Source organism: Xenopus laevis, chromosome 9_10S (genome assembly GCF_017654675.1).
Source record: "Xenopus laevis strain J_2021 chromosome 9_10S, Xenopus_laevis_v10.1, whole genome shotgun sequence".
NCBI classification, from domain to species: Eukaryota; Metazoa; Chordata; class Amphibia; order Anura; family Pipidae; genus Xenopus; species Xenopus laevis.
In genome coordinates, this window is record NC_054388.1 from 53,840,706 (window position 1) to 53,857,910 (window position 17,205).

General features: G+C 42.4%; 1 protein-coding gene across 1 annotated transcript in view; it reads left to right on the plus strand.

Moving 5' to 3' along the window:
- The first annotated feature begins 233 nt into the window (after positions 1–233).
- Positions 234–17,205, plus strand: part of asic4.S (acid sensing ion channel subunit family member 4 S homeolog) — a 130,602-nt gene continuing 113,630 nt past the window's right edge. The window contains exon 1 of the mRNA XM_018238736.2: positions 234–1,331. Coding sequence (XP_018094225.1) covers positions 756–1,331 — 576 coding nt within the window. The 5' untranslated portion in view covers positions 234–755. The remainder of the gene's footprint in view (positions 1,332–17,205) is intronic.

Consider the following 17,205-nt stretch of genomic DNA (forward strand, 5'->3'; position numbering starts at 1 on the left):
ATGATAAATAAATGCAAATTGAGGAGTGAGGGAGGGAAACTGCAGTTGTAGTGAGTCGGCACAGGCGTCCCTTCTGCTGGCAATGCTTCCAGACGGCACTAGCGAGTGCCAAGCTTCACCAGTTCACTCATTCAAACAAGTGTGGCAATCTGACTTGAGAACATAGTGTGCCGTCTCACTCCGCCTGCCTGGGACTCGCTGGCCAGTGCTGCTTCAGGCATTTCATTCACATTTCTCCTGCTTTCCTGCTCTCTTCCTTACCCCCACTCACACACTCACACACATACACCTACATCTATAAAACACATTCACTCTCTTGTGTCCCTGTCTCTCTGGTGTAACATGGGGATCCCTCTCCCTCCCTCAGCCAGGGGATTGTTGTAGCACTTGTGTAGAGGCTTTGCTGCCTGTGCCGGGGTAAGGAAGCACAAGAGGAGACAAGATTTTCATCCCTCGCTCACAGCTGTGCCTGCCGAGATAAAGCAAAGTCACTGGGATACAAACCTTAAAGCAGGGAAGGACCAAGCAGCCAAGATCAGCACTAAGAACCTCTGCTGCTTGCTGGACTCTCACTCTGTTTTTAGTTCAGTTTTTTACAATTCAATTTTGGGGGGGAATTACTGGGGATTCAGGCTCTCTACTATCACTTCTATATAAGAAAAAGGCAGTTTGATCCTAAAAGGGGGAGCAGGGTCAGGGGGGTCTAGCAACATCTCTACAGCCCCTTAACCCTGTCTCCCCAAATTTTCTTGCCAATGCCCATCGAGATAGTCTGCAAGATCAAGTTTGCAGATGAGGATGGGAATCAGAAGGAGAAGGAGGAAGGGGAAAGGGAGAGTCTGATTGGGGACGAGGTACCAGCAGCCGGACGGGACTTAGCCACATTTGCCAGCACTAGCACCCTCCATGGGCTGCGGCACATCTTCCAAACTGGCAGACTGGACATCAAGCCAACCCTGTGGGCCCTGGCATTCTTGGCTTCACTCTTGTTTTTTCTATACCAGGTGGCAAAATGCACTCAATACTACCTGGAGCACCCCCATGTCACTGCCGTGGACGAGGAGGTGATGGGGGAGATGATTTTTCCAGCCATCACCATCTGTAATATCAACCGCTTCCGCCACTCAGCTCTGACGGATCCTGACATTTATCACCTGGCTAATCTCACGGGCCTGCCGCCCAAAGACCGAGAAGGGCATCGAGACTCGGATTTAATGTACGATGATCCTGACATGCTGGACATTGTGAATAGGACTGGGCATCAGCTTGCAGAGATGCTGAAGAGCTGCAACTTTAGTGGGGACAGCTGTTCTGCACATAACTTCTCTGTGGTAAGCCCCCCCCCCCACATTATACAAATGTTGGTTCTGTACCTTATAATGACCCCAGATGGACCCAGAGTCATAGATACAAGTAGCCAGAGTTACCCTAGTTAAGTGGACTTTTTTTCCAGAGAGCTGCAGATTTTTGGGTGCTGATGTTGTTCTGTTTTGATGGGCGTATGTGGAGCAAGGCATATGGTTGCTTTATTTAGTTCATTGGTACTTTGTGACCCAAGGCTCAGGATAAGGGTCATCCTTATATTAAAGGGTAACTCTTTGTGCCTTCTCTGTAGAGGCTGTTACATGATGCCTGTGTAGGGATTTATATTGAAGGAATGAATTGTGCATAAGTATATTTGGAAAGTAATTCTCACTGACACTTTCTGACTCAATTAGCTAAAAGCCCAAATATCTGCTATGTAAAAGGATGCATTGACTTCCTTGGCACAAGCTGTGTCTTTACATCAATAGGGGTTAATTTGCCTCAGGGGTGATTATATGAGCCGGCAGGGAATGCAGTTTGTTAAATCCCATCCTCTGGGAAAGATAATTGTCTCTGGATTTGTTTTAACCAGTTCAGTAATCATTGGGGGTCATGTATTTGATTGGAAAGGAAACGTGTCTCATAGGAAATAAACCCCAATTTCGCCTTTCCTCTGCACTAACTGGACTTTTGAGTTTACAAGCCTTTTCCATTCAGTGTAAATACAAGGGAAAAGAACAGTTTTAGTAAAACATATGTCAGAGACTGTGACTGTTTTGTTTGTGTATAGTAAGGCAATTTCCTGACAGGAATGGGCTTCAATTGGGTCATCATGTGTATATTAAGGCAGAGGGGTTGTAACTCTGGGACTGTATGTATAGTGAGGCAGTTTTATATCTATATGGGGAGCAGACCTACACACCCAACCCAATATTGTGTAAAATAAGGCAAAATAATGTTAAAGGGATGGACTTTCAGTATGGCATAGTGTGTTTAGTAAGGGAAAATGGTGTTGAGGGAAGGGGCTATACATGTGTGTATAGGAAGGCAAGATAATGCCAGGTTAAAGGGCTGCCACTATGCTCCCAGATGTACAGTAAGGTGTAATGGCATCAGGGGAAGGCTCTGTGAGTAAGTGGATGTGTAAAAAGTGAGACAAGTGTCTGTGTGTCAAGATACCCCAATGCTAGAATTCAAATACTGAGGGCCATGAGAAGGGTATTTTGCCCCCTGTCCCCTCCTCACTACCAAGAAGAGCCCGATCACATGTACAGAAGCTATTTATTTAGTTCCATATAATACAGGTCAATAGCCACTAAGAGTTTATTAGACTGTAGATCATACGGAGGATATTGACTAAATGCAATGAGAAAAGCAGCCATCTGATAAATGTCATTTCTGAGCCTTTGTACATTGTTGATATTCTGCAGCTGCTAATTCCGATTGACTCCTATACAATGGCTAATGGGGTGTGTGCACTGGATAATACAGCACCCACAGAAATCATGTCAGAGCCTCCCCCTTAGCCCAAAATAGTCTATAGTAAATGCAAAAATATTAAAATGTCTTAATGATTTCATTGCTCGAAAGGTGTAAATCTAAGTGACCACCAAGAGGCGCTGTCCTGTTATTTGCTTAATTAGTGCAGTTTCACGGTTGCAGTGGCGGCTGCCGGTACTGCAGGATCTGCAGATCTCCTTTAATGTAACAGATTATTTAGTTGGCAACAAGAAGAAAAGCAAACAGTCCAGTCTATGACAGTCTACAATAGTTACCAATACAATGGGGCACTGTATGTTTCACAGAGCAGGATATTCCCATTAAATTTATTTATTGGAAATTTATGTAGCCGAGTGAAGAGACTTTAGGTATAAAATCTAACCTTTTACTGGGGGACCCTGCATGGTGCAAGCTAATTAGTTGCTGAGCATTAAAGTTAATTCATTAGTACAAGACATATTTGTAGGCGTCAAGTCTGGGGTCTTTCTTGTAACTCCTTCAGTGGGGGGGGTCATCTTTCCTTGTATTATTTATTGTGTTCAATAAAATATCCTTATTATCCTAAACGATACATCACATGTTGGAAGATTAATACACCTGGCATAAATGAGAGAAAATATCCTTGGACAGTAAAGGAATTCCAATTGGATTTACAGAAAGATAGAGTCAGGAAACCGCCCCGTTTAGGAACACAGATGCTGAAATAAATGATTAAATTAAAAAAACACAATAGTTATGGTCTGCTGAGGGCCAGTGTCCCGAGTGACCCCTGTTTAGCCGTTTGGCTGCCCTTGTTATGGCTTATACTACATAGCCTGTTGTCCTTGATTTGGGGAGGCTCATTAAAGACATTTTCTTTGCAATAATTTTTTTTTCCTTTTTCAAAATATATAGGTTGAACTGCAATACTAACAATAGCTTGATACATATCAAATGTTTATAGGAAAAAAGGGAGAGGAGAGAGGGAAGAGGAAGGAGAAGGTATCTTACCGGGTTCTGAGAGGGGAAAGTGTAACAAGAACAGAGGTTCAATTAACAAATCACAGAGTAATGGCAATACAAATATATACGATGTGTTTAATCTGACAATTCCTGAGAAGGTCCCTTTATTGTAGGTGCCAAAGTGTGTTATTGGTTGGCGGCTATAGGGAGGCCCAGCCATCTAAGAGTTTTTATACACACCTGAGCAAACCAGACAGTTATAGACCAAGTAGTAAACTCAGTGGCGTGGATGTTCCGGGAGGTGCAGGCGTTTTTATTCCTAGATTGGTTGTAGAGTGAATGTGCAGAAGTCTCTACAGTTGGAAAAGAGTATAAATATCAGGGATCCCAGATTTTCCTAATTTTTTAATGTCTGTCTATAAGTATGCTAGTCAAATGTTTTTATTAGTCATGACCCAATTCATTTTGCCTTTAAAATTAATTGGGTCATGACTCATGCCAATTCCATGTATAAGATCCCAGGACACATAGCAGATAAATACAGTGTCAATTCCATGCATAAGATCCCAGGACACGTAGCAGGATAAATACAGTGTCAATTCCATGCAAAATACCCAAATAACACACAGTAGGATAAATACAGTGGCAATTTCCTGTATAATGCCCCAAAACACACGCCAGAATAAAAACAGGGCTAATTCTATGGATACTTTCATCCGAATACACAAACAGCCTAGTTCCATATGATTATATGAACACAAAATAGTTTACAGAGCTAATTCTTTGTACAATATTCCTGTGCGTTTCATTGGGCAGTGATAGGTGGACTGACAGACACCGTACCCATGTGCCCCAAGTCTTAAATCTTTTCTGGAGGAGCCTATGCTTGGTACCACGATGCAGCCCTTATTGGCTTCCATGATGGAAAGAAATTCAGGAATGTCCTGTTTTACTCATTTGCTGGGTGATATGACTTTGAGGAGCACTTTGGTCACCCTGATCCATCAAACAAATCCAAGGCATCAGCCTACTTGTCTTGTTACAAATAAGTGCTTAGAGTTTCCACAGATCAGTCTCATGTGAGGCATTATGGGCCAGGCCTGTATGTGATGGCACAGGGAGAGTGTATTTACCAATATATTTCTTTTAACGGTCACTGACTAACTCTGTATTAGTTGCCCCATATTATCAGATAAGTCGAAGCTGCAGTTCTGCAGCCCCAATCAACTTTTTGGAGGTCTATGATTATTTGTTGTCCATGAAACGCGTAAGGCTATCCTTATGTGTACTTAAAGGGCATGTAAAGGCAAAAAACTAAAAACCCATTTTTAATTTCTTTAATGAAAAAGAGACCTATCACCAATATACTTTAATTAAAAAATCTGTACCGTTTTTATAAGAAACCTGACTGTATGCAATGAAATTCTCCCTTCATTTACTGCTGTGGATAGGAATTGTCCGATGGTCCCTAACTGCTGAGCAGAGAAACAATTATACTTATGAACAGCAGGGGGAGCCCCCGCCTTACTTCCCAGTCATGCAGAACTCAAGCAGCTTTGTTTATGATGATCCCTAAGCAGCCCAGACCACACTGAGCATGTGCACAGTCTTGGTCTTGCAAAGATGTTTAACAAAGTTACAAGATGGTGACCCCTTGTAGCCAACTTTAAAAGCATAAATCATTTGTTTGATTAGACTTGTGGTGCAGTAAGTTCATTTTTAATTTAGTATACAAAATACAGCATTTCTAGCCTTATTCTAATTTTAGACTTTACATGCCCTTTAATGGAGAACTATACCCCCAAAATGAATACTTAAGGAACAGGGGACCTGAGGGCTTACTGCCGGTTGGGCAGGTTTGGATTGAAATTTGTGTGACCATTGTGTATTAAGGTTAGGTGGAGGTCAGACATGGAAAGTGCACTTCTCCTCTACTCCCTTCTACTCAATTCTCTGCCTTGGAACCAGAGATGCACAAATAAGTAGTGTACAGAGTGAGAAGATACAGTTATGGGTTTGGCCCCGATCCTACAATTACAACATTTTGTGAGTTAGGGTCGGGTGCAGGTTGAGTTTTTCCTGGCCCACACAACACTAATGCATCCCAGCTACCAAGTGCCCTACCAAAAACCTGCAGAACAAATAAAATGTGAGCAGTAACTGCCCTGAATCATCTCCCCACCGGTGACATGATGTTATTTGAAGGAAATGAGTAGATTTATGGCTCCTGTAACTGCACCAGGCAGGGAATCATTGCAAGCAAGCTTTCAGTGTCCAGGTTTTAATCTACAAGCTCCATTCGTTCATAGAGAGGCCATGTCATACCTGCACAGAAACAGCTCTCTGATTAGAGGTTAGAGAGGGTCATGGTGGGCTTTTGAGCAGGCTTTAGTGGGGGTCAGTCATTTCTTAAAGGGCATGTAAAGCCAAAAAAAATAAAATCCCATTTTTAATTTCTTTAATGAAAAAGAAACCTATCTCCAATATACTTTAATTAAAAAATGTGTACCGTTTTTATAAGAAATCTGACTGTTTGCAGTGAAATTCTCCCTTCATTTACTGCTGTGGATAGGAATTGTCAGACGGTCCCTAACTGCCGAGCAGGGAAACAGTCATACTTATGAACAGCAGGGGGAGCCCCCCGCCTTACTTACCAGCCATGCAGAACTCAAGCAGCTTTGTTTATGATGATCCCTAAGCAGCCCAGACCACACTGAGCATGTGCACTTAGTCTTAGTCTTGCAAAGACGTTTAACAAAGTTACAAAATGGTGACCCCCTGTAGCCAACTTTGAAAGCATAAATTATTTGTTTGATTAGGCTTCTGGTGCAGTAAGTTCATTTTTATATTTAGTATACAAAATACAGCATTTCTAGCCTTATTCTATTTTAGACTTTACATGCCCTTTAAAGATCACTGTGCACTAGACCGCACATTAGTCAGGGCCCCTTACTCAGACCATTGGGAACTGCACATTAGACAGAGCCCGTCACTGGCACCTTTGGAGCACAATGTGCACTAGATCGCACATTATTCAGGGCACTTTACTGGGACCCTTGAAAAACATTGTACACTAGACTGCACATAGTCAGGGTCCTTCAATGGGACCTTTGAACAACATTGTGTATTAGACTGCACATTATTCAAGGCCCTCCACTCCGACGTGATCTTAGGGGAGCATTGTGCCCTAGACTGCATGTTAGTAAGTGCTCCTTTCTGGGTCCCTTGCAGAACACTGTGCAAAATGTGCACTAGACTGCATATGAGTTAGGGCCCCTCACACTGGCTATGCATTATTCTTTGCTGAAAAGGCAGCATCAGTGATGGCATTGCTCTAACACTAAGCAGTAGAAAAGCATGCATTCAGGCAGTCAAGAAGAGCCTATGATTAAGTACAACATGAAATGCATAGGGCAAATGGAAATGCTGCTCTTTTAATGTATCATTCAATTTTTAACTTTATTTTTATGACCCTTGTGGGTGCCTGGATGCCCCATTTCCAGCTGCTGTTCTCCACTTCCTGAATTTAAGGTCTGGGGCTAGTGCATCTATACACTGTATGTATAGTGTCTATTGTGACTTCAAAGCATGTTACATATTCATGTATTATTATGACAAACCCATTTCACATACAGCAAGGAGGCAACAATGCTTTAAAGTTAAGCCTCCTATACAGCTTCCAGCAGAATCCCATATCAGCACTGATTGAGTTAATAGTGCCTAGTGAAATGATTAGAGGTATCAGCAGAACTTACCGACCCATAGAATCCTCTTGGGTTGATCCAGCACAAAATCAGCCCAGGGATATTAACTGCACTGTGCACCTTGTGTTACACTTGGCTGGCACGAGATCTCCTGCCTAGGAAATAACTGCAGATTTCAGCAGCTGCCCGCTCTGGCAGATAAGCTGCTCAGATCCAGGGGGAACCCCTTACTTTTGTCTGTAAGAAACATGAGATGCAAAGCTTTGTTTTCCACAACATATAGGATCCACTGAGTGTGACATTAGCCGTAGTGCTGATCTTGGTTTCTGTTTGACATTTGCCTTTCAGTGTGATAGCTCAATTGCAATGTGGTTCTTAAGGTCTCTGGGACACAATTATGTGTTTATATGTTCAGCCATCCCTCGGTGGGTAAATGCTAGGCGTATCTGTAGGTTAAGCCATTAAAGCATAAGGCTGCTATTTCAATCCTCTGGGGTTTGGCCTCTGCTGGTGTTCAGAAGTAGGATTAGCAGGCAGAGAGAGCTCTGCTTAATGGGACACCATGACAGAGTCCTGATATCACCTTCTAGTAAAGATGTGATGGTGGTGTCCTCACTCAGAGATCAGGAACCTGATGGCAGTAGTATGCTCAGAGTTATTAGAATCAATGCAGCTGTGCTTATATCTATGCCATACACCATGAAGTTGGGTTCAAGCCCAAATATTGTGCTGGGGCCTGTGTGCATCTCATTTCACAATAGAAACAATGTTGAAAGTTGGTGGACAGAAAGCCTAGTGCAGTTTCATGAATGGAATGGCTACAGAGAGTAACAACGATGCCAGAACCATTCCAAGCAATTGGTCATAGAATTTGAATTCAGTGAAGAAAATGTCAGCAGCACACTGAGAATTTGAAAAAGTGTGAAGTTTATTGATTCCAAAACATCCAAAAGCAAGGCAACGTTTCAGGCCACCTAGTCCCTTTATCAAGCCATGCTTTTGGATGTTTTGGAATCAATGAACTTGACACTTTTTCAAATTCTCTGTGTGCTGCTGACATTTTCTTCATTGGATTGTCTGACCCTTGAAGCAGGCATGGGTCCTTCAGCATAGCACCTGATACTGCAAAAGGTATTTATACAGGGGTATAAGCTCTCTAACTTCGATATTGCATAGAATTTGAATTCAGTGTCAGGCTTCAGCTGTGAAAGCTACCAGAGTTATAACATGGATAAACCGCATAGAAGCCCTTGAGTATAAGTAAGCCTCACATGGCCACTGTCTGCTAATAAGAAAGGGAAGGACCAGTAGAAGTTTGAAGAACTAAATAAATATATTTCCCAACGTACAAGGAAATTATTAATCATAAGGGGTTTAGAAATGGTGCTTCCCTTCCACGTAAGCTCTGTACTGATGGGGGCTAGCTGCGTGACTCTGTATTCTAACAATCCCTGAGAGCACAGGCAGTGGCTGTCACACTAATCCATAGGAATGATCCGGGAATCACAGAGAAAATCCATATTCCCAAAAGCTGTGTTCCCTCTGCATTATCTTGTCCCAACTGTATCAATTCTCCATGCTAAAATGCAGCTATCCATCACCGCTCCATCCCACTGCCTTGTGCCTCCAAGCTGAAATTTCTGTCTACCTTGATTACCAGCACAGACCAGGCTGCACTAAACAAAGAACACCCAAAGTCATCAATCTGTAGCCAAATTGGTCTTGTCTTATAGGCACACCAGCCTGGGTACAGGTTTCCCTTTCTTTGGCACTGGATCTTGTAGAAAGGAAAATAATTTTTAACATAGGTTTGGACTTACTTTGTCACAGTCTGGGTGCTTTTAGAGGTTTCCATGGCCAGAACTAGGGATAAGTGTAAGGGGCATGTGCTTAGGGCCAGCGCCGGGCCAGGCCAACCGGGAGCTCAAGGCAACCTGGCCACTTCAGCCCCCAGCAGCAGTGCGCAACCAAGTACGCACATGCCTAACCGTGTGTGCGCAACCAAGTACGCGTGTGCGTAACCGGGGACGCGCGTGCACAAGTGAGGACGCACGTACGCAACCGCCGAGTGCAGTTGTGCGCAAAGCTTTGACTTCAAAGAGTGCACCCACTTTTCACTGAGGTAACACTTGCTGGACATGGGGTAGGCTGCATGTGAGGTATGTGCCTGGCGCCCCCCAAGCTTGGTGCCCTAGGCATGTGCCTCTTCTGCCTACCCCTAGTTCCAGCCCTGCTTAGGGCTAGGGTTGCCACCCGGCCGGTATTTTACCGGCCTAGCTGGTAAAACACCTGCCAAGGTCAGGGCCGGTATTACAAATTTACCGGCAATGTAGCTGTAGTTTGTAATACCCTTCAAAAAGAGCCCTTCGGTTCTCCACGCTGTGGCCCCGCCCCTTTTGACATCATGTCATGCCCCTTTTGGCATCACTGCCCCGCCCCTTTCGTTCTTGCCCCCCCACCAGCCGGTAAAAAATATAAGAAAAGGTGGCAACCCTACCTAGGGCACAACTGGGGTGGGGGTGCTAGGGCATTAGACACATGCGCAGGGGTAGCAATCCATGTAAAATACCCCAGAACATAAAGAAGATGAATACAGTGGCAGTATCAACACAGTCCCAAAGCATATATCCCAAAACACATAGAAGTTTTACTACATAGGAAAGGCTTAGACTTAGCATTCCCAAGCCTTTATTAAAATTTGGGTTACTGTTGGGTACACTTTGGTTTAGGTTGTCAGGGGGAAGGGGACAAGGACATGTTATAATGGGCTGGGAGGCCTGGGGCTGAATATTATATATGGCCCCCAGCAAACATGGACACCACTTATCTACAGTACAAATATAAGGTGACTATCCACTTAGTGTGTCCGATTTTGTTGGAGGTCATTCCCCTCCTGTGTTCCCCTCATCCTACCTATGAGTAGAAACCTAATTTCCCATGTTTATCCCTTATTTACTTTTCCTTGTTTTGCTAATTCCGTGCCTTTCCGGTTCCTGCTGTGCAGCACTGCAGCAAATCTTCAAGCTTTATAAATAAATTAGGATAAAGAATTAGAGCAAATCAGGCAAATGCAGCAACTATTATCCTAATTGAATCCGTGTTGTCTCTATCCAGCTGATTTCCAATGTGCCTCCTTTAGGGATGCAGCAATTGCATGCAGGTATTACTAGTCACTGGCTAACTGGCTATATGTATGGCTACAGGAAACAATTGTTTTCATAAATATATCTTATCTCAGATATGGGATCCGTTATCCAGAAAGCTTCAAATTATGGAAGGCCATCCCCCATAGACTCCATAATAATCAATTAATCCAAATTTTTAAAATGTATTTCCCTTTTCTCTGTAATAATATAATAATAACTGTACCTTGTACTTTATCCACAGTCACAGAACTAAGTTATATAGGGAACTCTGAGTATCACTGGTATATTATAAGGGTTAATGTACCCCCTACTGTAAATTATAAGGATATTAGAAGTCACTGAGGGATTCAGTGACTATATACAGGCACAAGGCTGCAGGAGTCATTTATAAGTATCAATCATGTATTGTAAGGGATTTATGTACTAAATACTGTAAATTATAAGGATATTTGAAGTCACCTGACTGAAGTACCTGACCCTGACTGCCATTGACTGTAGTACCCTCTATGCACCTTGTAATGGTACCTCTGGTTTGCAAACTCCCAGCATGGTTTCCAGAAGTATCAGTGGGATTATTTGTGACCAGCACTGGTGCTGCTTTCTTTCCCTCCCAGATCCACTCCATCATGATTAGCTGTGACGCATTGATTTTTATTCCTCTGACTGGATTTATGATCTTGCATCCTCTAATAAGAACTTGGGGATTTATCTCTGTGCTATTGAATATGTTTTCCATCTGTAGATTTCACTGTCACTGCTATCCAAAAATAAAGAAGAGCCACCATATATTATTGGATATTTAAAGGGGATGTAAACCCAAAAATACATTTTTGCTTAATGAAAAGTATTGTAATTTGATTCCCAATATACATTCATTTCCACTGCATTTACTTTAATATGTAAGTATAATTACACCTGGAAGCAGTGTCTGTCTGACCCTTTCTGTGCTGCTGAGAAATATTACAGCACTCTATTCATTTTTATAAGGTATATCAAGCCCTCTGACCCAGCTAAATGCATTAACTGCTGTTTAATATCGAATCCTCACCTTGTCCTTTTCATATCTGGTACCAAGTGGAGGCAGTGCCATTGTCTGCCCAAGAGAACGTCATAGTGTTATTATCATAATTAGGATTATGATAATTATTATTATTAGCCATGCTGTGTATCTGTGCCCTGTGCAGGGTGGCACAGCAGCAAGTCCTTTATCCTCTTAACACACACAGGATGGGCTTCACTGCACCAACTGAGTTTCACTAGCACACACATAGTGTAAAATTCAGCTTTAATGACTTTAAGGAATTAATGAATTATAGCAGTTTTCCATAGCTAGTTATCAGCCAAACCAATTGGAGTTTACTGATGCATTAGGTAAGAACACAAAGGGCATTTGTTGCCCATGCGGACAGAAGTCATTTGGTCACTGGGTAAGCAGATAGTGTGTTAGATATTCTTAGGGTGCAGGCATTGCAACACCCCCAAATCCTTTACAACTCTCCTATTATTCTCCACCATCTGAAATGTAGCTTCCTTTTACATGTGTAGCATCTTTTCTGTATGGCCTCTGATTCCAGTTCTGATTTATTGTACTACACAGAGTGGCATTCCATCACAGCACCCTAATGACTGCCAACTGCTTGATTCTTAATTACACTTCTATTCTTATGATACATGATAACTTAATTTTAAGCTTGAGTTTACAGACTCACGATCTGCCCCCTTTTCTGAGCATTATGATGGCTTCACATGTGACAACTGGACCTTTACCACCATTGGGACCCATATCAATGGCAGGGTAGAAATTCAGCAGTAAGTGCTAAAAATCCATAGTAATTGTGTACAAACAGCCCATAGACTTTTAGGAGAGATCAGTGCTATTGGTCTGTGTGTAAATGGGACATCATTTTGAACCATTCTTACCCTTACCACTTCATTTTAGCTTGTAATCACAGACTATTTACTAAGCTGTCGGGGATCTGCCCTGGGTCTGCACATTTAGCCACCTCAGGGCAGCAGTTATTGTTAGATATCCTGGGAAATATATAATAACGCAAGATAGTGGCAGTATGACAGTGATTATAGTATGTTAATAGATGTTGACAGTAGGATATGATGGACAAAAATAAGGATAAAATAGGACCGTAGGACAAGATGGAGACAGTAGGGCAAGGTGGAGACAGTAGTGTACGGGCAAAATGTTTGCCCATAGATCTCTGTGCTCTATTTCAGACTGTTTCTTAAGCTAACAGGCTTTTAAAGGAGGTTACCCTGACACAGCCTCACCTGACTGACTGGTGTACTGGATACTGCCTCTACTACATGCGGCATCGATCTACGCGATTAAGCAGAAAACGAATAAATTACTCTGTGAGTAGATCCGATTATCCATTTGCTTTCTTGGAAAAACTGTAATACACTATAGATCTCTTATCTTTATTTAGGCATTGGGGGTTTTATATCGAAAAGGGCACCAGACCCAAGAACCTTTTATTGTATACTCTGTGGACCAGTGGATCCACACAAATATTTGGTGCTGCTGATTATCTCCCTAATTGGACTATGCGCAGAGCTCAAACCTGATTGACAAGATAGAGACAATATTACAAGATAAAGACCGTAGTCCAAGATGGAGACAATAGATGTAGAGGGTGACAGTAGGGCAAGATGGAGACAGTAGGGCAAGATATAGACAATATTACAAGATAAAGAAAGTAGTCCAAGATCGAGACAGTATACTTAGAGGGAGGCAGTAGGGCAAGATGGAGACAGTAGGGCAAGACATAGACAATATTACAAGATAAAGAAAGTAGGGCAAGATGGAGACAGTAGAGCTAAATGGAAACAGTAGGGCAAGATGGAGATAGTAGAACCAGATAGAGACAATATTACAAGATAAAGACAGTAGTCCAAGATGGAGACATTAGGGCAAGATGGAGACAGTAGGGCAGATATCAGACATTAAGATAAAATGGAGGCAGTAGGACAAGATAGAGACAGTAGGCGCATGAATGCCCATGCCATAGAGTGGCCATAGAAGCAGCTCTTCCCCAGGGAGGTCCCGATTATTAGCCTACCTCTTACCTGGGCCGCTGCTTACAAGCAGAATACCCCCCTCCCCCCAAAAAAATAAATATTGGCCATGTGTACCAGGCACAATAACTAGCTGTTTTTTATGCAAGGAACTCTATACCTAACAACTGCCATTGATAGAGCACCAGATACAAGGTTCCTTTTCATTCAGCCAGGGGGAACACTCAGTATTGTGCAAGTAGAATGACTTGTAGTTAAGGGCACACCTATGACCATACAGTGATGCCAGCATTTATTACTAATTACAGGGAAACAACAAAATAAATGAATTGGCTTTTCTGGGCGGTGGGGGTCCAATCCAATTAAATCCAAGGTGTGAGGTTTTGTTAGTAACGATGCCCTGTCATTTTTCAGAGAGCTTTCACCTGGTGACAAATATAAATTGTCTCATGGGTGCACTTAATTAACTCGGCAAACGAGATGTGAGGAAGCTAATAAAGAGATGATTTGGTTCCGTTATGTGTTTGTCAGGGAATTCTGGGGACACATCGCCAGTCTTGGTGGCTCCCAGATGGGTTTCAAAGCCACAGTTCTAGCATAGGCATCAAACACCTGCTACGGACTTATGCCAATTACCTGAAAATGCCAATGGGGTGATGTGTGTGCCATCCTTGCATGTGCCAGTATTGTGCAGTAATCTGAGTTATGAATATGGGTTCATGGCAATTCCGGGGGATTGTTTGCCATTGCAGTTGCACTGTGGTATCTTAATTCAAGGGGTCTGATGGTACTGGCGATTACTGATTTATTCAGGTGAAAAATCCCCCATGATGGCAATTCCCTTTGCCAACAATCAGTGCTGAGCCAGGCTGACTGGCCTATGCAACCTGACCTCCCACCACCAGCACCACACTGCGCTCATGAACGTGTGGAGATAGAGGTACAGTTCAAGATGTAGGGGCTCAAGCCTCTCAAGCTTAGTTCTGAAAGCTGAAAGCTGGGGCATTTTGACATGAACTTTAAAACTGGAAAGGAATATGAAAGGACAATACCCCTGGACATCAGCACTATACAAATGATAATGGTATACTTTAGATACTGTATAAAGAGAGAGCTTCAGATAAAGGTTTGTATCTCTATTGCTGGGGCTTTGTACACTAACAAAGATATGCTCCCCCCCCCCCCCAGGGAGCAGCATTAAGTGTCACTGTGCACTGCAAGTTTATCAGTCAGGCACCAGCTCTTTATCTCTGATTCCCATCAGGACTGTCTGCTAATTACTTGTAACGATTAGACTATAAAAGCCTCTAACAGCTTATCTGTCACTAATTTATTTAATTTATTATGGAGGTGGGGGCGAGACTGGGTGTGCTTATCCAACTAAGTGATCACTACCCCTGTCTCTAGGCTGTCCATACCTACCTGCCTACCCTAGGCTGTCCATGATAATCAGCCTACCCTAAGCTGTCCATACCTACCTGCCTACCCTTGGGTGTCAATATCTACCTGCAAACCCTAGGCTCGTGTACATACCTGCTTATCCTAGGCTGTCCATACCTGTCTGCCAATCCTTATTGCTGATTTTCTGTAACTTAACATGACTGGCATGCCATCCTAAAACGTAAGACATTCTGCGCATAGTTATACTAATATGCTGTCCATACCCACCTGCCTACCCTAGGTTGTTTGTTCCTACCTGCCTACCCCTAGGCTGTCTGTACAATACCTATCTGCAAACCCTAGGGTGTACATGTCTACCTACCAAACTTAGGTTATCTGTACCAACCTGCCTAACCTAGGCTGTTTGTACCTAAATGCAGTGTGTTATTGCTGATTTTCTGTAACCTGACATGACTGACATCCATACCTCCAAACTGTCCTGTTTTTAGAGGGACCATCCCTCTTTCGACAGCTCAACCCGCAGTCCCACGTTTGTACTGGAAAGTCCCGTTTTTCTCTGCACTGAACAGGCAGAAAAAGAAACAATGTCCAGAACAGCCACAGCAGAAGATAAGATACTTTTGTAACAATTTTGAGATAAGCAAATAAGCAATTGTAACAATATAACATAACAGGTCCCTTGGGAAAGTTAGACTCACAGTTTAAAGGGCAATTCACCTTCATTAGCAAAACTAATACTTGGGGGGAAAAAACACAGAAAAATGTTCAAACTTTCATAACCTGCCAAATTTCGTAAAATAAATGTGGCAATTAGGGGGTGTGGCCATAAAAATGGGCTTGGTCAAAAACATTTTGTCCCTCTTTTTATTTCCAAAATGTTGGGGGGTATTCTATAGAGTGAGTTACTGGGCTCCAGAGTTTAAACCCCACCTAAAACATAATACATTCTGCATATAGTTATACTAATAACGCTTATAGGATACATAAGTGTTTTATTTAAAAAGACTCTAAACAGCCCCTACAATCTTCCTACATTCAGTTTTTCAGTCTCTTGTCATTTACAGCAAGCATCTCGTCTGCAGCTCATTTCAGCTACAGTATTTCCAGGTCTAGGGTGATGCTTCGCCCCTTTTCTTTTCTGAGCTCCCCCTCCCTCTTTGACTGTGAAAATGCTAAAGATGTGTCTACTGCACATGATTGCTGCCTCTGCCCCAATAAAATGCATGCACAGTAGGCATCTCTTTGATCATGTTTCAGTCAAAAAAAGAAGAGCTAAGAAAAGAAAATAGCTGAAAATGAACGGTTTATGATTTAGAAACAACATGAGATTGAATGCAGGGATATATGTTTGTTATTCTGGGCACTATTAATTAAAAAGAGTCATTTTAGAGATTAAAAAAGGTTTATTATTAGAAGTGCCTCCTTTTACATCCAGGACCTCTATAGTTAGAGCCCTGATCTCTGTGTTTGTGACACTGCTTTGCATCCCCTCTGTGGTCCTTTAACTACAAGAAAAGAAAAATCACATACAGGTTGGTAAAGCTCCTGTCAACATAATTGTACAGAAAATGTGAATTCTCCATATACAATAATCTCTGCCTTTTCTCTTAATGGTCCATTATTAGGAAGATAGGGAGAAGATAAGCACTGCTTATAAATAGGGGTTATTATTCCTTAAAGCTACAGGTTAGCCCTATATGTTGAACTTATTTATATTGTAGCTATTGAGTGTACCTGTACACAAGGTTAAGGCCATTGCTCTGTTTTCCCATGATTTTGCAGGGTTAATGTAATGTTGTGGTGGGACTCGGGCAGAGCTTATTACAATGTGGCGCCGAACAGTACAAGCATTTATCACCCCTAATATAATATAATTGCTTTTGCAGCAGATGAGCTCAGTTCAGTTGTAAGTATCCCCTCTGTGCAACCTTGGGTAAGTCACTTCATCTTCCTGTGCCTCGGGCATCACAACCAGATTATTCTCCCAAAAAAAGGGATGCTATAAAAATGTCATACTCTTCATTAATTACCAAATATAAAAATGAATTAAAACCTAATTACACAAACCTTTTTTAGTGGATGTTAGGGCAAACTGAGATCTTTACTGCCGTCTCTGTGCTGCAGTGTACTGTTGCTGTTTGTGAGTGGCACATGGGACTACCAATAGACTCACATTG